Here is a 22,921-nt window from a genome sequence, read left to right on the forward strand (position 1 = left end):
GCTCCTCCTCATCACCCCAGAAGCCACTGCCGGTGAGCAGACCAGAGGCGAGGCGGTCGGTGGACCGGTGCCCAGGGCTGGAGTCCCCCATCACCTTCTCCATGCTAGCTGGGGCTGGTGGGTGCCCAGCATCTGGACAATGCCAGACACCTTCCTCACACCGACTGGGAAAGAGACTATAGCTTCTGCGTAACCTGAAGTACCTTGTTCTGCCTAATCTGGGCAGGTAAGCCAGGTCAGGCCTGCAAAGAATCTGGATGGGAGACTTTAGTCCTGCATTAAGCAGCGGGTTGGACCCAACGGCCTGCTAGGCCCCTTCCAACTATAGGATGTTATGATCAGTGCTGAATTGGATGGGCAAATACACCAGCCTTGGTGCAGGGCAGCTTCTTGGAGATCCCGTAAAAGACCTCTTGCTGGAACAGGTTATTATGGGACTGCTGCACTAGTTAAATTAGCTGTAGGGAAGAGGAAACATTTGGTATTTTTTATCCTGACAACACCGATTGAGCTAATTTAGGGTGCAAGTCCTTGGTTTGTAGGCCTTTTTTCTTCCTACACTTGAACAGGATTATCCCTTTAATCATTTCATTATATAACTTAGCTGCTGATGGTTTGTTAAAATTATTGCTTGCTTTGCTATTATCTAGCCAGATTTTACACTGACATGAAGCCTCTTTTCTGTTTTGTGTTCTTAGTCAGGTTGGCTCTGTAAAAACAGGCTAAACTGAACGTTAGACGTGTAAAACGAGTCGGTGGACTGAGATCACATCACCCCATTCGAACCATCCCCTGGTCTCTTTGTCTCCGGGTGTAAACACAGATCGTTTCTGCCTCTTTCTCCAAAGGGGAGGCAGAGAAAGGCTTTTCTGTGCAAAGCAGAGGATGCGTAGTAAAGACCGACAAGGGGTCGGGATGTCCTTGAATCCACCCCTGGCCAAAGAAGAGAAAAGCAAGCACCCTGCGCCAGGTTTCTTCTGCTTCTGTGCCCTTGATGCTCTCAGCTGAGAAGTGGCGGTCAGGTTCCTGTCTTACAACTACTCCCGCGGTCTTTGCTTTGCCACTTAAAAGGCACTCGTATCAAACATTTGGAGGTTCTAGTGACATCGTTTAAGCAGTCCGTTAAAATTTAAATATGTGTATTTTAAAAAAGACCCTCCCCCACAACAACCCACCACAACAGCATCCTGGGAAGAATATTTACAAGAAGCACCTTGATTTGTTAAGTATGGGGCTGTGCGCTTGCCTGCAGGAGGGCTTTCTCTTGGCATGTATGCGCACATCCGGGAGGGAGAACAGCAGCGCCAGAAGCCCAGACAAGGTTCTGCATAGAGCAATGCCTGGGGGTCATTTTTCTCTGCAACCCCGGGCTTGAAAAGAGCTGCTTGTGGCTACGGCCTTCAGGCGAACCAACAAGAACGCATCTGTGAACCGGAAGAGAGTCTCTCCATGTGCAATTTTCAACACGCTTTTTAAACAGGGGGTGTGGCGTGGGGTGCATCAGATTCACAATTGGCAGGTGCAGCCCACACTCCGGCTGGGCACAAGCACTGCCGCCGGGGCTCTTATCCTGGGTTCTTTTGCTGAACTTTTGCCAGGGACCAACTGCACATTCTGTTGGGCGCAACAGCCGGGGATGCACCCTTTTCTCTTTCTGGACCAAGGTCAAGACCGGGTTTGTGCGAGGAATCCATTATGGGACAGGATTCTGCCAGATTTGCTGGGCTCGGGTTGCTGGACTCCATCGCGCTCTGTGGCCACCTTCCCGCACTCTGTGGCCACTCTGTAAGTCCCACTTCCCGGCACGCAAGCCCAACGGACAAGAAATAAAGCACCACACAACCCGCATCTCTCCCATGTCGTTTCTGCTGGGCAAGATGTGGCTTGCGATGCAGGAAAAAGCTTCCGGCTGTGCAACCTTCATTCCACCAGCCTGTGAGGGATCCCTCCCAGCTCGGCTCGCTTTCGAAGGCAGGGCCGACCATGAGAGGAACCCGCACAGACAAGGGTGGTGGATGCTGCACAGCTTCCTCGCAACCCTCGTCAAGAGCCCAGCAAGCGAGGAAGGGTGTTTTCCAGCCCAGAGGCAGAGAATCTCTTTCAGCCCACGGGAGATTCCACTTTGAAGAAATGTTTGGCGGTCGCGGGGAGCAGGGCAGAGCAGCCAAGGACAAACGTGGCCCAAAATACCAGCCAGTCTGTTCCCACAGGCAGCCCCGAAACCTTCGGAGTGGTACTTCATCCTTTTGGCATGTAGGAAACTGCACAAAATCCAAGAGCCCATCACATGGGAAGTGACTGGGGGAAAGAATATGAGATAGGGGCATGGAAACCCCAACTGGGTCCTCACTAGGGCTGGATTGCCCCCACCCCGAACTAGATTGGATGCCCCATGTTTAGCCCATCCCTCTTGTACCATGACCCTCATTAAAACGCCCCAATAAAACTATCCCCATAAGAATCCCATGGTGTCGCTTGGCATGGAGGGAAGTCTCCCACTGCTGTTTCTGGGAGCTGCCCTTCCATGACGAATATTAGCCAGGGAGGGTCCATTTTCATAAGGGGGGCAGCACAGACAGGCAAGCTCAACCCCCCCCCCCCCCCGCATCACCGTCCCAACACTCAGCAGGTCTTTTCTGGGGGACCAGATCCGGGAGCTGGAACGCCTTGCGCGAACAAGTGTGAGCAAGACCCGCCAAGACCTTACACAAACGCATGCACGTGCGCACACCTGCTCCCCGAGTGGGCATGAGTGTTATCACTATTATTATTACTGCTACGAGTCATCCACACTGTAGTTCGAGCAGAATGTACTTAGACAGTAGTCATCAGTTTGAGAGACCCGGACCGAAAGCGCAGGATTTTCTTCTTCAGGTTGTGGGAAGCTTTAATCTTCACGAAGGCTTTGGCTGCGTTTTCATGGAGCTCGGAAGCCGTGGCCACTGCCTGGATGGGAAGCGTCTGGACGAACTGGGACCAAATGAGCCCCCCGCTCTCGTCCGAGTCGCTGGTGGTCGTGCTCTCCCCCACAAACTCCACCCCGCTCAGGCTGGACTCGCTGTCCCCAAAGCAGTTGGTGGTATAGTTGCTCCTCTCGTCTTCGCTCGTGTCCACCACGGTGGAGTGGAAAAGCGACTCGCACTCTGCCGAGTACTCGGAGTCACTGGCCACGTAGGCGTACGGGCTGCCGAAAGGCCGGGCCGCCTGGGAATAAACCCCCGTGGCTTCTCTACGGTTCCTCCTCGCCCTCCGGAGGGCTTCCTCGTAAGACGCCTCCGCCGACAGCTTCCAGCGCCGGTAGTCGGCCCGCTTGTGCTTGGGCTTGGCGACCACCGGCTCTCGGCCGTGGGGCCTCGCTGCGGCTTTCGGCGCGCCTGGCGGCCGGCTCGCGAGGTTGGCCTCCAGCGGCAGGTGGCTGCTCTTCTTCCCCCTCGAGGCGGTCTTCTTCAGCTTCTTGCTTGTGTCCAGGTCATCCGGGAACCGGCACTTCTTGCCTGGGGGTTTGCCTTTCTCCCGCCCGGCCTGGGGCCCGTTCTCGAGCACCGTGCCCAGGTGGGGCCTGTGCTTGGCCATGGAGCTCTTGAGAATTTTGACGCCACGGCTGCCTTTGTGGAGTCGAAGTGTCTGCGGCTGCGCTGGGATGTACTGGGCATTCACCAGCAGCCCCTCCTCCAGGCCGTGCGGGGGCACCTGCGCCACCCCCGTGTTCTTAAACAGCATCTTTTTGGGCAGCTGGATGGCTTTGTTTTCCTTCGAGGGTGTCGCGTGCCTGCAAGGGCTTTCCTTCGGACACGGCAAAAAGGTCTGGCCGCTTTCCTTGGGCACGTCACCCTTGCTCGCCGCAGGGCCATGCGTTGCCTCTGGGGGTTTCGCATTCCTTGGCACGTGTTTGCTTTGAAGTTCGTGGCTTGCATTTGGTGAAAAGACTGTGGGCAAAGGCATCTTTTTGGTATCCAGGGGCTCCGCTTCTCTCGAGAGCTGTTTTAAGGGGGAGAAGGCACCGTTTTCCAGGACGACAGGGGTTCCACCGGGATGTGGAAAAGCCTGACTCGAATTCTTAAGACTGGTGGCATTGCTGGAGACAACGCCAGCTACCTGCCGAACACACAGGCTCCCGTGTCTCAAAATCCCCTTGGCAGGGTCTGCGTTCAGATTCGTCCTTGGCTTGTTAGTCCTAACGGAAACAGTCTTTTTCTGCACCAGGCTCAAGATGTAGCCGTCCATTTTTTTGTTGGCCGGGAAGCAGGGGGAAGAACGGAGGCCGTGTGGCAGGCAGGGGGGCCCCGCTTTCACCAAGGCAAGCTCAGGGCCCACAGAAACTTCGACAACACGCCCATCCGCTCGCTCTTCCTCTTCTCTTGCTGGGCTGCTGGTCACGGGCAGGAAGAACATGGGGCTCTGGACCGCGACGGCATGTAAGGGGCTGGGGTAGCGGTAGATGTCGTTCCCATTTTTGGACACCAGGTCACACTGAAATTTGGGGTGCACATCCACAACGATGTCGAGGGAATTTGAGTGCGGCGTCGAGGGCGAGTCAGGGACCATCCCGGTCCCCTGGTCTTCACGCTGGCTTCCTTTGTTATATTCCAGCCAGCCGATGAGATCTGAAATGTGGGTGGAGGGAGGGAGGGGGGAGGGGAAGAAATAAATAAAGAAATTCTCCATGCATTATAAAATTGCAACGCCTATGACAATAGTAGGAAGTTTACGCTTTTGAAAATCAAGGCAAAGTTCTGTTTTCTAAAACCGAAGCAGAAAATAAGTCATGGGTGCAATTTCCTATAGATTTTGGATTTTAGGGTGCCCAACCTCTCTACCTATGCAGGTGCAAAAGCTTTAAATTAAGCATCAGGAACCCATCCTCCACCCCCCCACACCATGCCCCTGTGTAACATCACGGCTTTGCCCCTTTTCAAAGCAGGGTCCTTTTCCTCTGTTTGGGTTTCAGTGATGTCTTGAACTGATAACTTTAACATTTCCACCAGAATTCGAAAGATGGCATTGGCAGGCTTTGGTTTCAGGCTTTCAGCTTGCCCAAAAGGACTTCCTATCCCACTGAATTCTCATTTGGAGGATATGGGTGTGCTGTTTAGGCAACGTAAATTTCCAGAATCCAGGTGAGGAAGTCCAGGAACCAGCAGGGGCCCCACATTTTTATTAAAAAATGTGTCCACCTGGATGACCCCAAGCAGTGTGGAACCCATGCCCACGCGGATAACTTCCTGCAGGGGGCAGTAAGCTGGTGCCACGTCTCTCGGGCGCGATCCGTCCAGGTTCTAATCGGCAGGATGGTGCTTCTAGCCCACCTGGAGGCACGACCGGCATCACCTGGCTCAGTGCCATCAGCAGAAGCGGCCGTTGCCTGTCGAAGTGCCCAAACAGCCACACCAGCAACAACCAAAGCGGCACCGACTCAGTTTGGCACCCACCATGGGGCGTCTCTGCCAAAGAGATCATTAATGACTGCAACTCCTTTTCCCGGTAAATCTTTTCAGACGAAACTACAACTAAACTTCACCCAGCCTCTCAGACTGGGAGTGATCACGTTGCCTTCCCTTTGGAAGAGCGCAACTTCCGTCTGAGTGCAGTCTCCCATTGAAAGGACCAAGCAGCCAGCGAGGAGTCTCATCTCCGCCTGAACTCCAGAATCTGCTTTGGCTGGCTGGCTGGAAGGCACAGGTCCTACCAAGCATTCCATAGTTCAGCTTTCCCCAACCTGACGTTCTCCAGATGCTCATCTCAGCATCCCCTGGCCTACCATGAGGCTCTCCCAAGATTCCAGACCAATCAACCCAGGCCTGGAATTGCAGGTCTCTCTCCAAAAGTTATTGTACCTTTTAAGAAATACATATGGTTCGAGGACTCAGCTGGAGACAGACCAGTGAAAGGCGAAAAACTGAGAGCCTCACCAGCTTCCCAGAATGGTCAACGAACCAGTGGGAGGTTGCCCTGATGCTTCACACAGGTGTAACCCCCTCCAAACCGCAAACAGGTACATGCCTGATCAGGGAGTGGGCCTTGCCCAGTGTAACCAGAGCTTCAGTGTTACAAAAGGCCATAAATACATGCTAAGCTTATTGAATGCACCACAGAGCGTGGCAGGTGGAAAGCACAAGCATTCTGGCACCCCCGCACCACAGGGGGAAAGCTCATGAGCGCACTGCTAAGAAGCATGGTGCAGGGGGCACTTCTGGAGCGCAGGTGCCCAGAGTCACCCTCCCTGGGCAGGCCCAAAATTTGTCCAGATCGACAAACCAATTCTAGCTTTCCTCTCCGTCAGGAGCAGCTGCTCACTAAAGTGAATGGGCCCAGAAGGCATGTTCAAGGCCAAGCCAACAAAAATTAATTGCATTACAGTCACACCGATACACCGCAGCTGGGCCAGGCTCCTTTGCTGCCAGCTGCAAAGACGGCGACTAAGCTCAGAAGGAGCGGGGAATGCCTGGGGGGGTGCCAGGGCCATCCGGCCTGCCCAGGGATGCAGTGCTCAGGCCAGAATCCGGCCCTCCTGGGCTTGCTGGACTTCCTTCCCTCGCGCACCCTGGCCAGGAAGAGCGCTGCGTCAACATCGAGCCTGGAAACCCGCAGGAAGGGCAGCAACTTCTTTGCAGAAAGAGCGCATCACTGTTTGCACGAAGCACACCAGTGCGCAATCATTTGCGTGAAGCATGCAAGTTGTGTGTGTGGGAGCAGAAGCCCACTTGTGCGCGGACAGCACGGGCCTAAACCGGCCCAAGGACTCGCTTCCCGCTGGACACCCAAGGGAACGCTCAGCACAAGGCGGGCTTAGAAAAGACAGGAAGTGGGCAGAGCCCGGGGGCTGAACCAAGGAAACCTGGCCGATTCCCACCCCCAGACGGGATTCCTCACACGTCGCTAGCCGCTGCTAAGCAAAGTCCCTGGGGCACTGTCCCACACCGCAGGGAATCGCCTCCGTTAACTCGGCAGCTCCAGGGCCTTCCGCACTCTTGCCGTACCTGCCGACTTGGGCCGTCCGTCGGAGCCGCTCAGGGAGGTGTCCAAGGGGCCGCAGAAGCAAGTGCTGGAGTGGCAAGTGGATAGGCACTCGCTGAAGACAGAGTTGGACGAGTTGGAAAGAGAGCCAGAGGCCCCATCACTCAGCTCGTAAAATCCTGCAGGGAACAGGGAAATGCATTTATGTACTTCAGGCTGCAACGCGGAGCTTCAGCGACCGGGAAGTGTGGAAACAGGGTGCAAAGTGACTAACTGATGCAAGACACACAGATCGAAAGGGGTGGAAGCCGAGCAAGGCCAGCCTGCAGCAAAATGCTGCAGCACGGAGTGTGCTAATTCGGGGTTTCAGCCTCACCCCCTTGCAGGTCACCAGCTGCTCTTGCTCCTCATTCTGTCCCTCCGTGGCCCCCCAGCACATAAGCAGGCCGGCATATCGCTTCCTGGCCAGGCACACAACCACACCAGCCGCTGACAACAGCTTTGCCACTGGGAGCACTCGGTCCTCAACAAACGGGGGGGGGGGGGTGTTTGTTTTTTGGTGGGGAGATGCTGCCCCTCGGAATTTCCTCCCACCCTGAGTCTTCCTACTCTCCAGACTTTGGGGTTCCCACCAACCGAGCTGGTACCTTTCTGCTAGTTAATCAGTGGCTTCTGTTTTGGCTGCACAGCCGTCATGCTCCGAACCCCAAGTTTGCCATTGGTACATATGATTTGGCTCTTTGAAGGTGACCCTAAGCCCCGGGTAGTCCAGCTTCATGGATATAAGATCTGGCTTGCCAGCAAAACCCCCATGAATCCTGGGCGATCTCTGAAATATTTGCCAGTGTCATGTAGCTGCATTCCTATTTTCAGGCCAATTTGGTTTTTTAAACACATTGCCAGTGCAACACTCCACCTTGAAATCTGAAAATGCTAGTGCTTTAAACTTGTTGGAACATCTTGATCCTTTTTTAAAATTTTGGCAGGCTTCAGAATCTGAGATCTCAGCAGCAAACCAACTGACAAATGCTAAATATCACAGCATGCCAACTTTCCAGTAAGCTGAGCCACTGCGTGTTTAACCATCAAATTACTGTCAAATATCAACTGCCATGTCAAATACTGAAAATCAAATAGCATCGGGTGTCAAATTACAGATATCAACCCTTTGGTGCATATTCAGCAGGCATGGTAACAACAGCTGCATCTCAGAATTGTGAGCCTAAATGAGCCTTGGGCTCACACTGTCCTCTCACACTGCAGTGATGAGGAGGTTGAATGTATTTCCTTCTATATTCAATTAAGTGCAGTTTGTTGTGTCATCTGAACCCAACAAACTGTGGTTTATCTTAAGTAGGTTTGTTTGAAACAAGCCAATTTCAAATACTGGATTTTGAAGCCAGTGTGTGTAGTTATAATTTCTTATTTATTTCATTTCTATTCAGTCACACAGCAAAAGCTCTTTGTTTGGTTTGCCACAATCCATAAAACAAGACAATAAAATGCAACAAAAACATAATATAATCAAAGAAGCATTTAAGGATTGAAACAGCTAAAACAAGCGGCAAAGGATGGACCTTCTAAAAAACTTGGGATGGACAATCCCCCCAGCCTAAGGGTAGCCAGATACATCGTTAAAGGCCTTGGCATCGTTAAAGGACCACATTAGCCAGGCACCAAAAAGACAACCAGTTTGGCACCAGGTGGGCCACAGTGGGGAGCTTACAAGTAACCAGTTTAGAGTTTGGATGTAACATTAAAATAATCAGATATCAGAAGTCAACACTTTCGATCTCCTTTTTCATTTGCACCAAAGGAAATGAGACCACGCAAGCAGGGGACCAAGTACTGGTCCTGACACAATAAACCGTGGTTGATCATTAAGCCCAAACACAGCTGTTATCTGGTGCATGTGCAAGATTCCCCTTTGTAGAGGTATCTCAGAAGGACTTTTGGGACCAAAGTTGTTTCCAATCTAGTTGGAATGACAAGATCTCACCTTGATCCCACCAGCAGGCATGAGGTACAAAGGATCGGACAAATGCTGTGCCGATGTTTGGAAAAGGAACTAAATGATGCTTCTCACTTCAGGTCACATGTGGCATCAGCAACGCAGACACGAACCTCCTGCCACGGGAGAGCTACTTTTCCATGGCACACCCCAAGCGGCTGCCAGTTATTGATGCCACCAAGCAGGCAGCTCCAACAGGATCAGCCTTTCCCAAGGAAAGCACTTCCAGAGGGTTCACCTCCGAGCACCCTCATTGCCTGATGCCACCCAACTAGAAGGTTTAAGGTTGTGAACTGCAACCCGAGGACAGTAGCCAGTTGGGTACGACGCAAGCCTAAAAATCAAATAAACAAATGGAAGACCAAACCAGACCCTGCTGGAATGTCTTCCAACTTCTGCACCCCATAAAACTGATCTTAAATATTTCCTCTACTGGTGACCACAGGGCGACACCCACTGGCATCCAGCAGCAAGTTTCTGCCGAAAGGGGCCAGTAGCACCCGTTTCATGCCACCAGTGGGACACAATGTTTGTGTGATGCAGATTTTCTGGGGGCAACTTGAAACAAGCAGAAACACCGGTGAGCCCCCCCCCCCCTTATATGTGAAACTCTGAAATGCTTAAAATGCGCTGAGTTTGGGAGAAGAGGAAGAATCTAACAGTCCGGGCGAGTGTCTAGAATCCCGTTTAAGCTTTTAAAAATGAGAAGGAATGAAGGGAAAGTGACTGATGGAACATTATCCTGTGTTACCTTATCGTATTACTGGGAGGTCACATCTACAGAGAGTGAGACCTGGGAGCTACATCCATCTCCAGTCCTTCCAGCCCAAACCACATACTCTTGGCAGAGACCCACATCTCTGCAGCAGCACTTAAGTTCGCTTGCCAACGCGAACATCACTGCATTGCTTTTGAGCCTTCCCGTTTCCCTGGCAGCCACTGACCTTAGCTGCAGCTGAGGAGGCAAAGGCAGGGGGAAAGGAGCCAGCCTTTAAGCGGAGGGAGCAGAAGAGAACAGAGCTGGGGCAGTCATTCCCATTTCCCTTTGGGCAGGAAAAGCGAGTTTGAGGGAGGGGAATGCCAGGGAGTGTTCCCCCGTTCGGGTGCAAAGAGGCCCAAAGCAGAATCGGCAGCCAATTTCAGCAGCGAAGGCCGGCACAGGCCGAGTGTGGCTTCCACAGTAAGCATAAGCCTGCTTTAAGAAAGCGGCACAGGAAACAGATCTGAATCCAGACGGATTCTGAGGTCAGCAGTGGCAACAACTCGCGTCCGATGGCCCCAGAGCCTGATCTGCTGCAGCTTCTGCACAGCTCTTTTCTCGTCTGCAGATGGGCGGCAGCAGCCACATGGTGCCATCAGTCCAGTGTGCATGCGTTACACCATCATGTTCGGCTGACTCTGACTATCCGCAGCCCAAGGCGTACGGGTTGCAAGATTCAGGCGCGCTGGGCCAAAGTGTTCCAGAGCTGCCAAGGGATTCCTGCAGTCCTGGCTCGGCCACAGGAAGTGCTCACCTGAGCTGGGGCGGCTGTCTGTCTCGAGATGCTCCTCTGCCGTTTTCTCCACGTCCAGCCTCAGATCGCTTATCTGCTTGTCCAGTTCTTGCAGCTGGTTTAGTAAGCCAGCATCCCTTCTCCTCAGGCAGTTCTGTGGTGGCAAGAAGAGAAAACACTCCTAAGACGCAATGTGCCAGTAAGAGCAGATGTGCGTCAAAAGCACGGGGCCAGATGTTTTGGCTGCTCTCGGGAGCTAAACAGCGTTTCTGGTAGCCAGCTGCATTTCTCAGTTTCTGCCCTGTTGTGGGAAAGTGCTTCCCTTTTGATTCCACTGCACATGAGGGCTTTTTACAGGGGAAAAGTGGTCCATTGCGGGCATGGAGGAAGCGCACCGCTAAACAGCACAAGCTAAATCTGGCGTGGCTACGTCCCCCTTTCCCCAGCCACTGATCATTTAATGATTTCCTGGCTTTCATCCAGAATTCCCACCATTCTAAAACATTAACATGAATGTCTACAACATTTCTTAAGACATAGTTGCAGGCAGCAAGAGCTCCAGGCACGAATACGCTGCCCATGTTCTTAATTTTGGGCTTCCCACCATGCGAATGCAGGCCCCAAAACTTCTCAAACATGGCACTTGGTTCTCAAGCTGAAATTTGGACTGGAGTCGTTTTGGAAGAGACACTCTCTGTCTTTTGTCTTTTCCTTTTTAATATTGCTCCTATGCTGAAATGTATGGAGACTTGGCCTACATTTCTAAGCACCAGTGTAACTGTGCAGTCTAGTAAAATCTCCCCATCCAACTCATTAGGACAGTTAGTATATTCATCTGCAGCAAAGCAAATTAACATTCTGCCTCCAAGCAACCTGGATCTTGCACCAAGAACTGCTGCATTTGCCTGTCTCCATGGAATAGGCAAATCTGACCTATTTGCATACTACATTTTATTTTGCATAATTTATTCTGCTTTTGCTTGTCAGGAGGCAGGCCAAAGTTCTATGCAAGGTGCTGATGCCCTGCCAACCCCCACGATTTATATTCAGTCATTAATGTTTGGCTTTTCTTTCAGCTGATGTTGCCCATACTGACCCAATTTATATGTCATGGAAGCATCTGAGGGTTAACTAATTCATCCACGATTTGCCCATTTCCAGGATGCAAATGGCCCATTCTCAGGTTCTTAGCATGACACTGACCTGGACACTCTGGGTTGTTTGTGGGTTAAACAACCCAAAGTTAACCTATGATTTGTTCTCAAGTGATTAACCCATAATCAGCTGCTGCTTCCAGCAAACTGGCCCACTCTGTAAACAGATTTTCCCATTTTCAGTCAGATCCATCATATGAACCCAGTCCACAATTAAGATCATCTTCTAACACCCCTGCCTGGCTTCTGAAGGTATAGTAGATCAAGGGTCTCCCTGCAGTGGTACCCCAACTCTGCAATTTCCTCCCCAGAAAGCTACACCTGAATGCCTTCATTACTACCATGCAGGTACCAGGCTGACTTAGCCCTGTTCTACCAAGCATCCAATTAACACCAATAGTATTTTTATCAGGAAGTTTATCTATCTTGCAGAGGTTTATGCAATAGTACTGATGCTCTCCTTCAGTATATGGGTACATTTCTAGGAGTTTTTAATTGTTATGATTGTTTTGTCTTTATTGCAAGCTGCCTTGAATAGTTTTTGAAGGACTGGAAAAGCAAGATGTTTACAAAGAGAAACTTAGTTTTGAAACTAATAAGGAAAATCTTCAAGACCTAATAGAACATTCTGCATTTTTGTGTTCTTCCACAAAATAAGAAGCCTTACCTTTTGGGCTAGAAATTCAACCTCATTGTATCATGCAGGCATTCCAGTATTTACCTCACCTGCATGTCACAGATCTTAGTCTCCACAAGCAGGCTAGCAAGATCGTAAGAATTGGATCGGTGCAAAGAAGTCACACACGGATTCCCTTTTCTACCCTCAGTCATACAAATGCATTACTTTCTCGAAATAACTAGAGTGTTTAAGCGATTTTGCAAGGTATTTTTGATGCCAACTGCTATAAAGAATGAGTTTAGAATAAGCTCATTAACCCCAGGTCAGAGTAATCAGTTTTCCTGCTGAATCCTGTAATTATATCTATCCATCAATCACCGGTTTGCGCAAAGCCTTTATAGATATTTCGCTTTGTATTGTAAAACATTTGCTGCATTTCCTTCCGAGAAAATGTTGCGCCTTAGAAAAGGAAAGAACAGCAAGTCCATTTATTTCTGGAGTCCCATCTGGCGACATCAACATGTCAATGCCTTGCATGTGTTACTGACATTCAAGGACAGTTTCCTACAACTGAAATCACTCACAGTCCAGGGGCCTTTGTGCACCACGGTGAATAATGCAAGCCAATTTCAAGATGACATTTCTGTAGAAGTTTGCAGGTTCAAGTGCCGCATTTAGCTTCCACCTTGGCACCATTTAGCAGGGTTTACAGAACAAGGTCCCACAGATCTGAAAGAGCTGCTGCTTGCTTCTTCCCCTCTCCGCAAAACCAGTTTTGCTTAAAGGGTGCAAGGACGCATTAAGGCTCTTCTGGGGAACTCCAGCACCTTCCGCCTTGCCAAACTCTTTCTTTCTAGCAACTGCACAGAGGAATAGCAATTCTTTGCCTGCTTTAGAAAGCCAAGGATTCCTTTTTGACCTCGGCAGCCATTACAACAATCCCCCATCAGCGGGGCTGTGTATCCACTCCAAATTTTGCTGCAAAGATTTGAGGAGATATTCATAGGCTCAACCTATGATGGGATAGGCTTCAGCACCACGGAGAGCTCCCTCATGGCAGCCTCTCCTGCCAATCCCTCGCTTCAGCTCCATTTGCATATCTAGAAACCAACAAGCCACCCCCTTATTTATTTCTCAATTTATCTCTTGCCCCTTTTCCTTACAAGGACGCTTACAAAGTTCAAAGTAACAAATAAAAGAGCAGCGTTGGACAGCAAGTAGCCTTGGAAAGGAATTTAACATGAAAGGGCCCAGATCATACTCTCCTTATGCAAATCTTTGCTGCAACCACACTTCAAATATTGTGTTCAGGTATGGTCGTCCTACCTGAAAAAGGACAATATTGAGTTAGGACAGGTATAGAGAACGGGGCTAGGAGAGCTCTCCCATGAACAGCAGCTACGAGAGCTGGGACACTTCAGCTTAGGAAAAGGCGAGGACGGGGAGACAGGACAGAGAGGTAAAGAGGGAGACATTTTCTCCCTCTGCATAACACTCAGACCTGGGGCCACCGATTGGTGGGAGGTTTAGGACAGATAAAGGAAGGGCTTCTGCACACAGCCCGTGGTTAAACTATGGAATTCGCTGCCGCAAGCAGTGGTGGTGGCCGCCCATCTGGATGGCTTCGCAAGAGGACTGGACAAGTTCACGGAGAAGGAAGCGACAACCACTGGTCCTGTGTCCCTACGTATACCAGCTGCGGGGAAATTTGGTCAGGAGGGGGCTGCCACACTCACGTCCTGCTGGAGAGATCCTGCCACCATGTGAACAAAATGCTGGCCCTTGGTCTGATCCAGCAGGGCTTTTCTTACGTCCCGAAGGCACGGGGCTGGCTCCATTTTACACCAATCCAGTCCCAGCTCTGCGTGTCAACGGAATGTTTTCCCCCAAAGATTCCCAGCTCATCAGGTTGTTAGTATTAAGCCCTGTGAAAAGTGCTGGTGCCATTCCAAAGGTCATTAAGACGAAGCAACTGGGTCTTAGTAATTTTGAACAAAACACGCAAGGGGGATGTGGATTGTATTTTCTCAGAACTATAAACATTGCAAATATAACCTTAACATATACACTCAAAAAAGAAAATTATCTACTATTAAAAAGGGGCAAAGAATCTTGGGGAACCTTAATTTATAATTCACTTGCATGCACAATTCTTCATGGTTTCTTCTGTTGCACTCACAGTCCATGCACAAAGCTACAACAATAAAAGAGCTGATCTCTGTCTGTCTGTCCATCAGCTCCAAAGCTCCAAGACCATGAAACCTAGACCCCTGAACAACTGATCTCCGAAGAAGATTACGGGACAGGTTAGGGGACCAGTGGCTGGAGAGCAGCACTTGTGAAAGGGATCTCCAGGTACTGGTTGACCACAGACTAAACATGAGTCAGCCGTGTGACACGGCGGTCAAGAGGGCGAATGCTTAGAGGGGCAAAAGCATACCACAGAGTCGTACCATTTTGTACGACTCTGGTGCATCTGCAGCTGGATTATTGTGTTCAGTTCTGGGCTCCTCATTACAAGAGGGATATAGCCAGGTTGGAATCGGTGCAGCGAAGGGCCACGAGGATGGTGGCTGGTTTGCAAGGAAAGCCACCTGAGGAGAGCCTGAGGGAGCTGGGTCTCTTCAGCCTCGAGAGGAGGAGACTCTGAGGGGATCTGTTGGCGACATATAGGTATGTGAGGGGGTGTCCCACAGAGGTGGGTCAAGACCTGTTCTCCCCTGCAGAGGAAGGCAGGATGCGCTCCAATGGAGCAAAGCTCAGGGAACCAAGATTTAGTGTGGATGCCAGGAAGTACTTCCTGATGGTTAGGACCCCAAGGGTATGGAAAGGGCTTCCACGGGAGGTCGTTGAGGCCCCATCAGTGAGGATGTTTAAGGATAGGCTGGACATGCACATGGTAGGCATGTCGTGAGCAGAGCTGGCTGGAGCTGAGGATCAGACTAGATAGCCTGGGAGGTTTCTATGTTTTTAAGATATTAAGGTATGTACTTTGGGGGTTGGGGATTTTAAAATATATTGGATTTTAATTAATTTTAATGCTTGCTGGCAAGTGATGCTTGCAGGACCAGCTCTCCAACCAGCAAATAAGGTTGCTGTCCATGCAGACTGAAGGCGGAAAAGATTCATGGGCCGAGGAAAGCAGTTCTACTGCTGCCTCCTCCCCTGTGCTGTGGGGCAGCCCCTCGGGGCGGGGGGGGGAGCCTATTTCTCAGGAGGCCTTGGCATGCCCCAGGGCAAGCTGTGCCTAGGCGCGACTGCACTCAGACGGACAGTCCAGCTCCACAAACCGGCTAGTCTGCTTCAAGGCTCCCTGTACCCAAAGAAGGGCTATTCTAACCCACACAAAGCCGGGGCTGAACACTTTTCCCCACCAGTTAAGTCTGGATGCTTGAGAGACGCTGCAACGCCGCTTGGTCTCCAGGGCACGTCCATTGCTGTTGCTCTACAGCGCCACCCCTGTCATGGCCAGGGGTGGTACTGCAGGTTTGCCCGATCAGCCAGACCAGGTGATGCAGAACGGTTGGCCCTCTATAACCGTTGCCCCAGGCTTGGTTCCACATTCTCAGTGACTTATCTGTGAAGGACCCCCAAAGTAGACTCCCCTTGTCCCCTTGCTCGGGAAGGTGGCTACTCACTCAAGTGGGCATGTCGTGCGCATGCACATGGTGGGCATGTCGTGAGCGGAGCCGGCTGGTGCCGGAGGTCAGACTAGATGGCCCGGGAGACCCCTTCTGACTCGCTCTGTTTCTATGTTTCTAAGTCAGAATGCTACCCAAAGGTGCAGGCCACACCTGTAGGCACTGTCCTGCTCCTGTGAACTTCAGGTGAGCTGTGGAGAGTAGGCAGGCCATGGTGTGGAGGGACCAGAGGGTCGGCTGCACATTCAAAAATCAGAAATGGTGGGAGCCGGGCAAGGAAAAGGCTGGTTGGAGAGGAAGAGGAAAGCAGGAAAGGGCCAGGATGAGAAGGCGGGGGAAGGCTGCCTAGTGGTGAAGGCCACGAGGCAGTAGCAACAACGCTCCTCCAGGGAGGAAAGGCAAAACCCAGCAGCCAAATCCACCATGAGAAGCCAGAACCCCACAAAAACAATGCTCATTGTCCTAACAGTTGCAATACTGCAACAGTTGCAAGTGTTGCAAGCCGCCCCGAGGCTTCGGCGAATGGGGCGGCATAAAAATGTTTTAATAAATAAATAAATAAATAAATAAATACTGCATCTGCCCCTATTGGTGGGTTTGGGGCAAAAGTCACTGCATTCTCGAAAGAATGATAGCCCTTGTCTGGCTAACATCGATGCCCTCTGAAGATCTCAAGGGCTAACCAGTCCTTCATATACATCTCATTGATGCCAGCGTTATTGTCAGTCGGTCCCATCAGCCTGAGAATAAAACCCCAAGACATTCAGCAGGAGCAGGTTTGGGCAGTGCCAAGATGGAAGAGTACGGTGGACGCAAGGCAGACTGACCACTTCAGTTCCAGGATGGGAAAAGCGGGATATGAATGTGCTAATTCCACAATCCTACACCTGTTTAGGAGTTGTAGGCCCTTCCCTGTCTAAACCTGCAAGGGATCGCTCCCGAAATAAATAAAATTCTAGTCCAGTTCAGCTGGTGCTGCCCAGTTGCGCGGGGCTACAACTCCCGGGATGCCCAGTGGTGGTCCAACATTTCTGCAGAGTCCTGGGTTGGAAAGGCTCGCCCAGTTGACTCTGCGCCTACCACCCCTTGTCATTTAACCCTGGCGACAGTGACACACGTGTTGGTGACTTCCCGATTAGACTTCTGCAACACGCTCTACGTGGGGCTACCCTTGAAGACGGTCCGGATACTTCAATTGGTGCAGAATAGAGCTGCCAGGCTGCTGGCGGGGACTGGGCGTTGTTCTCATATAACCCCAGTCCTCCATCAGCTTCACTGGCTTCCCATTGAAGTCCGGGCCAAATTCAAGGTGTTGATTATCACCTACAAAGCCCTCAACGGCTTGGGACCTGGATACCTGGAGGAACGCCTGCTTCCATATTTGCCCTCCCGCCCCTTGAGATCGGCGGCAGGGGCCCTCCTCTGGGAACCCTCCATGAAAGATATTAGGAGGGTGAGTACCCGGAGGAGGGCCTTCTCTGCAGTGGCGCCCCACCTATGGAATGCGCTCCCCAGAGAGGTCCGCCTGGTGCCATCATTATTTGTTTTTCGGTGCCAGGCTAAGACCTTTTTATTTAAAACTTATTTTAACTGTTAATTTATTGGTTATTTGTAGGATTTTAAATTTTTTAAGCCGAGATGCACCGGGTTTTAATATTTTTATTGTATAATTTTGTTCCTGTTGTAAGCCGCCCTGAAGCTTTGTTGCGATGGGGGCGGCATAAAAATGTTTTAAATAAATAAATAAACCCCCAGGATAGCCACCAGGGGTCTGGCTTCCAGTGGCTGTGGCCAGCAAGTAAGTGAGGGCTTCAATCTTAGAAATGGTGGGTACAACTGGCCGCCTTTATTTTGAAGAGAAAACCAAAGCATTGGCACAGCCCAGATCTGGAACATGATCTCGATCAAGGGCCACCACCAAGTGCCTTCCCAAGAAATCTACGCCCTGGGCTGCCCTGGGAGATTTTCAGCAGAACATGAATTCAGGGGCCTGATCTGCATTAGAAGCAGGTTCCCAAACTGTCAAAACTGACATTATCTGTGTAAGTTGATAGTAGAAACCCCCAGGTGACGAAAATGACAGTGGCCGGTTAAACCACTCTGAAAAGAGAAGAGCGTGGAGAACACGCTGAAGCGCTGACACACAGCTTCCCTTATTATCAAGCCTCCTTTGACAACAGCACGGGAAAAAGCCCCCCTGAGACTGCACTAATTAATCTAGTTAATGAACTCCCCAAAGCTTTCAGAAGTGCACATCACTGCACCTGGCATTTCTATATGCCTTTTAAGTGTTCAGAGCATAAAAGAACGCAAGAAAAGCCCGACATGGGGATGTCATGACCTCTTTCAGAGCTGGGGGAGCAAGGTAAGAGGGCCATGGCCAAAACACCGGGAACACCCGCCTGTTTCCACGCCAAGCTCTTCCCCCCAGCCACTCAAGAGCCATTTCTACCTTTCCGAACGGGGAGAAAACGGCACAAAATCACACGAGGTTTGGTGGTTGGAGAAACCAGATGGGAGCAGAGAGGTGCACAGAGCCATTTAGCCCCCCCCCCCCCACAAATGCGCTCACCAGGATTCAGAGACATGCTGGTTCTCATCCTGGGGGTTATATATCACCAGGTGGACCAGCAGCCCATTGAATGCCTTCTCCTCCATGAATTTGTCCAACCAACTCCCAACGCAGTCTAAATTGGTTCCACGCCCAACATGGACAAAGTCTTCTTCTTTCTGTCCTGCATCTCTCGGCATCCCTGCATCTTGTCCCCTTCCCTTGATATGGACACCATCACACCCTACACAGGGCTGCCACCCCACAGAGCTCTCTCTCTCTCTCTGATTTCTGCTTGGGTGCTGACTGTGCTGACTGCCCATCCGCCATCGTCAATAATAGAACTGCTTCCCAATCAATGCTCCTAAGTTGGCGCCTCCCAGACATTCTGGACTGCGACTCCCATTTCTCACAGTCAGCCCGAGGAAAGGCCAGGGATGATGGGAGTGGTTCTCCAGAGCATCTTGAGGATGACAGCCTGAGGAAGACGGCGCCCACTTATAAGCTTTCGCACCTCCATCAGCATAAGCGAGAGGTCCTGCCTTGAGCAGGAAAAGACATCCGCCAAAGAAAGCAAAAGGAAGTGGGTTGCACGTGTGGCTGAGGGACGAAGGGACAAATGCTTCAGCCCGGGAATGAAGACTGAGGATGAGCTGGAGGACTTGAACCCAGAACATTCAGATCCTCAGTTATTCCACCTCCCCATGAAGATTCCCACTTACTCCCAACCCATTTTGTGGCCTCCAAAAAGCATCACATCTTGGCAGCACTCAGTGCTTTCAAAGAAACATAGGAACAGTCAGAAGGGGCCTCCTGGGCCATCTAGTCTGACCCCCGGCTCCAGCCGGCTCCACTCACGAAATGCCCACCATGTGCATGTCCAGCCTGTCCTTGAACACCCTCACCGATGGGGCCTCGACCACCTCCCGTGGAAGCCCATTCCTGCAAAATCTTGCCCCCCCCCCCCGTTCATGCAGAAGGCAGGCAACTTTCCCATAAATAAACCTAACCAGAGCACAAGCGGGAAGCGGAGGAACCTTTGCCAACAGCGCCCTCAGAAGCTTGGATGCCCCACGTGGGCCAGTCGTGGTGTAGCGTCACCATCTTAGTGAGAACCATGTCCGGGTCTGCTGGTAGGAAGGAAAAGCCTTTACACGGCAGGGCAGGGCAGGGAGAAACACCGCAGGGGCTGAATTCAGCTGTGGAGAAGTCTTGGCCACAGTGGTGGGCAGGGCTATGGACAAAGGGGGTGGGGCAAAGGGCGAAAATCCCCTCCCAGCGTGGCTCGGATCACGGGGAGACTGAACTGCAGTGGCCTTCCAGCCCACGTACGTCAAGGAGTCGTCTGTGACCAGGGCAGCCTTCAAAGGCACAGTCATTTGGGGAAAGGAGACCCTGAGATGCACCGCACAGGATGCGACCGACTCTGGTGCCGCTGTGGATCAACGTTGCCTCCAGTACCAAGCAGGAACAAGTGTGAAAGCAGCCTTCCCCAACTGTGTGCCCCCCAGACCCATTTGGACAGTGACACCCAGAATTCCCAGTCAGTGACCCTGTTAGAAGAGAATTCTGGGAGCCCAAATGCCTCTGAAGGCCGCCAGGGTGGGGAAGCCTGCATAAAAGCATCGGTAGTCCAAAGCCAGCCTGACCCTATGTAAGATCATTTGTATCACACCACAGGTTTCGAGGGAAGAAAAGAAAAAGGAGAGAAAGAAGGCAATGCAGCTGCTAAACATGTACATCACTTTTCTGCATCCAGCCAAAGCAGAGGCTGCCCCCCCTCAACACATCTGCATTTGCATTTGTGGTGCCAAAACCCTGGACTGGCTGGCTGTGTGTGACGGCACAGAATGTTCACAAACATTCCAGCTTCCTACAGACAGAGCTATTGGAACGTCTGCAGCTCAAATTATCTGATGGGAGGGCAAGCAGATATAAAACCTCAGGAGGCCACGTCTCCTGACCTCCTGTCATGTTCCCCCTCCAACTTTCTCCCTGCCACTTTTCCAAGAACTTCTAATTTTGTCTATGGCTCCACACCCACCACTTAATATTGGGTCCCAGATAACACATCCCAGTCCAGCTCATTTTTCTACCATCAGCAACATTCCCATCTGTTTCATCACTTTTGCATCACTGACTTTGCAGAAACTAAGTTTTGCTGGCACAGAAGCTCGGCTTCCGCTTGGCAGGCAGCTCGGACGTCTGTGGCACAGAAATCACGAACGCCCTGGCCAGCTGGGTGAGCACCTCGAGCTGGTAGCTATGACAATCCTTCCTTTTTATCACAGCTAAAGTAACACAGACAGTCCCCCCTTGGTGGTAGGGGGGCTTCTCCCGCACAAGCCCCCTTTCCAAGGAAGCCCACAAAGGCCTTCTGAAAAGCAGCGGGGGCCATCTAACCACCCCACTGCACAACCCCCACGGAAAAGCAAATGGGAACGGAAGGGAAAGACCTTCATCACAGCGGGCAAAGCCCCCGTGGAAAACTCTGCTGAACAAGCCCAGCAGGAATGCAGCAAGCTCGCAGCTCGGAGGAAGAAGCTGGGAGGAGCTTCAGCTGGGTAAAAGAGCACCTGATATGGATTTTTCCTCTACGGGCTCCACACCTTTGCTGCTAGTGATCCAGAGTGCCGCAGAAGGCATTTCTGGAGCGAGCACAACAGGCAGGGGGACCCACGACCCTCCCACCTCCAGCGGGACTTGTGCAGGACAAGATGTTTGGAAGCTCGCATCCACAAAGGCTTTCCCGTGCTTAAGACAAACGCTTTTCTGCCCACTCTTCGGGGTGCGGAGCAAGAACCAAAACTAGAAACTAGCTGACGCGCCTCCTTTGTGTCGCATAGACGCTCGAGCAGCCATGCCCAAAATACAGCAGGATAATGGTGCTGTTCCTGATGCGTTTGGTCCCAGCCCTTTCTACCATCCGACAGAGAGCCCTAACCGCATCGAGAGACACAGACTGCTCTCCTGCCTGGCCCATACCTGGCTCCGTGCCCACCTCGACCACCTCTAGCCTAGCGGCACCTCCGCTCGCGTCTCCTCCCCACCTTTGCCAAGGCTGTCAAAGTGACCTCTTCCAACCTCCCACGGAAAGATTCCGGCTGCGACAGCGGGAAACGCTGCATTTCAGGGATTAGAGTCATCCCTGCAGATACCTGTTGTGAGGGGGATGGCCAGATCCCCCCACAAAGCCCCATTTGGAAGCTGCAGTAATTAATCACTATATACTGGGAACTGGGGTTGTCTTTGTTAGCCCAAAGGAGGCTGCCCCGAACGACGCAGAAGGCTGAAGGGAGGCGCCGGCCAGCTGTCCCGCCTAGGACAGACTTTCTGAAGATGAAGATGGTGGTGGTGGTGGTGGTGATGATGATGATGGCAAAGCGACTGCTGCTGCGCCGCGACTCAGCCGCGCCGCCCCTTGGAGAGAGCCGGGCTTCGTGGCCTTAAACGGAGATGCCTCCCCGCTCGGGGGAAGATCCCTTCCCAGCGCTCGGTGCCATTCGAGCCGGCAGGGCCCCGATCCTTGCAGCGGCGCCCGGGGCACACAGGAAGGCGGCGCGGGGGGCTTCTCACACCGCACGGGGAGGCACGCGGCCCCCCTCCGCCCCCGCGGCGCGGGCTCCTTTGGAGGCGCGGAGGCCCGGATCCGAGCCCCCGGGACCGTCCCCCCGGGCAGCAGCCCGGCCACCGAGTGCGCGCACAGCCGGAACGCGCGCGGCCGTCCGCCCCGACCGCGAGAGCGCCTCGTTTGACCCCGTTTCCAGTATGCAGCCTAATCGATCGACTCCACCGATGCGGAAGAGTAACTTCCCGTCACCCGGTTCCTTCCACAGGGGGCTGCGCGGGGTGGGGAAGTCACTGTCCGTGGGAGAAACCTTGGATGAAAGGCGGAGAGGCTCAGGTGCGGCCACGATCCCTCCTCCCCGCTGCGTGGGGCCGGGTGCGCGCGCAAGCAGCGTGGCAGTTGGCGAGAGCGCTCTGCACGCGCTCAGAGGCACCCTCGGCGCCCCCGAAGAGACGCGGGTGGTGGCGCTGGCGAGCGGAAGCACCGCCCCGCACCCACTCCTCCTGCGGCCGGTGGGGCGGGTGCCGGCAGGGCTGCCCGCGGCGTCCCCCAGGCTCCCCCTCCCCGTGCGCGGCCCGATGCGCTCCCGCCGGATCGCTCACCAGCTGCCTCCGCAGCAGCAGGATGTTGTCCTCCAGGAACTTCTCCTCCAGGCTGCGAGGGGCGGCGGCCGCGGCGCCCTCGCCCGGCGGCGCCTCCGCCGAGCAGCTCCCCGCGAAGGCGGCGGCGGCGGCGGGCGAGGCTGCCAGCAGCCTCTTGACGCGCAGCTCCTGGCGCCGGCGGAGGAACTGCAGCTCGGCCAGCCCGGCGAGGGTGGCCTCCAGGCGCTCGCGGGTGCGCAGCCGCTCCGCCTCCGCCGCCTCGCCCCTGGCGCCCTCGCGCAGCCCGCGGGCATCGGGCTCCCTCGCCGCCGCCGCCGCCGCCGCCGCC

General features: G+C 52.8%; 1 protein-coding gene across 1 annotated transcript in view; it reads right to left on the reverse strand.

Moving 5' to 3' along the window:
• Window positions 1-2,808: 2,808 nt before the first annotated feature.
• Window positions 2,809-22,921, reverse strand: part of DACT1 (dishevelled binding antagonist of beta catenin 1) — a 21,261-nt gene continuing 1,148 nt past the window's right edge. Inside the window, exons 2-5 of the mRNA XM_044436256.1 lie at window positions 22,594-22,858; window positions 10,480-10,612; window positions 6,978-7,133; window positions 2,809-4,604 (exon numbers count right to left, since the gene is read on the reverse strand). Coding sequence (XP_044292191.1) covers window positions 2,815-4,604; window positions 6,978-7,133; window positions 10,480-10,612; window positions 22,594-22,858 — 2,344 coding nt within the window. The 3' untranslated portion in view covers window positions 2,809-2,814. The remainder of the gene's footprint in view (window positions 4,605-6,977; window positions 7,134-10,479; window positions 10,613-22,593; window positions 22,859-22,921) is intronic.

Source organism: Varanus komodoensis, unplaced genomic scaffold (assembly GCF_004798865.1).
Source record: "Varanus komodoensis strain SLA01 unplaced genomic scaffold, ASM479886v1 scaffold3, whole genome shotgun sequence".
NCBI lineage: Eukaryota > Metazoa > Chordata > Lepidosauria > Squamata > Varanidae > Varanus > Varanus komodoensis.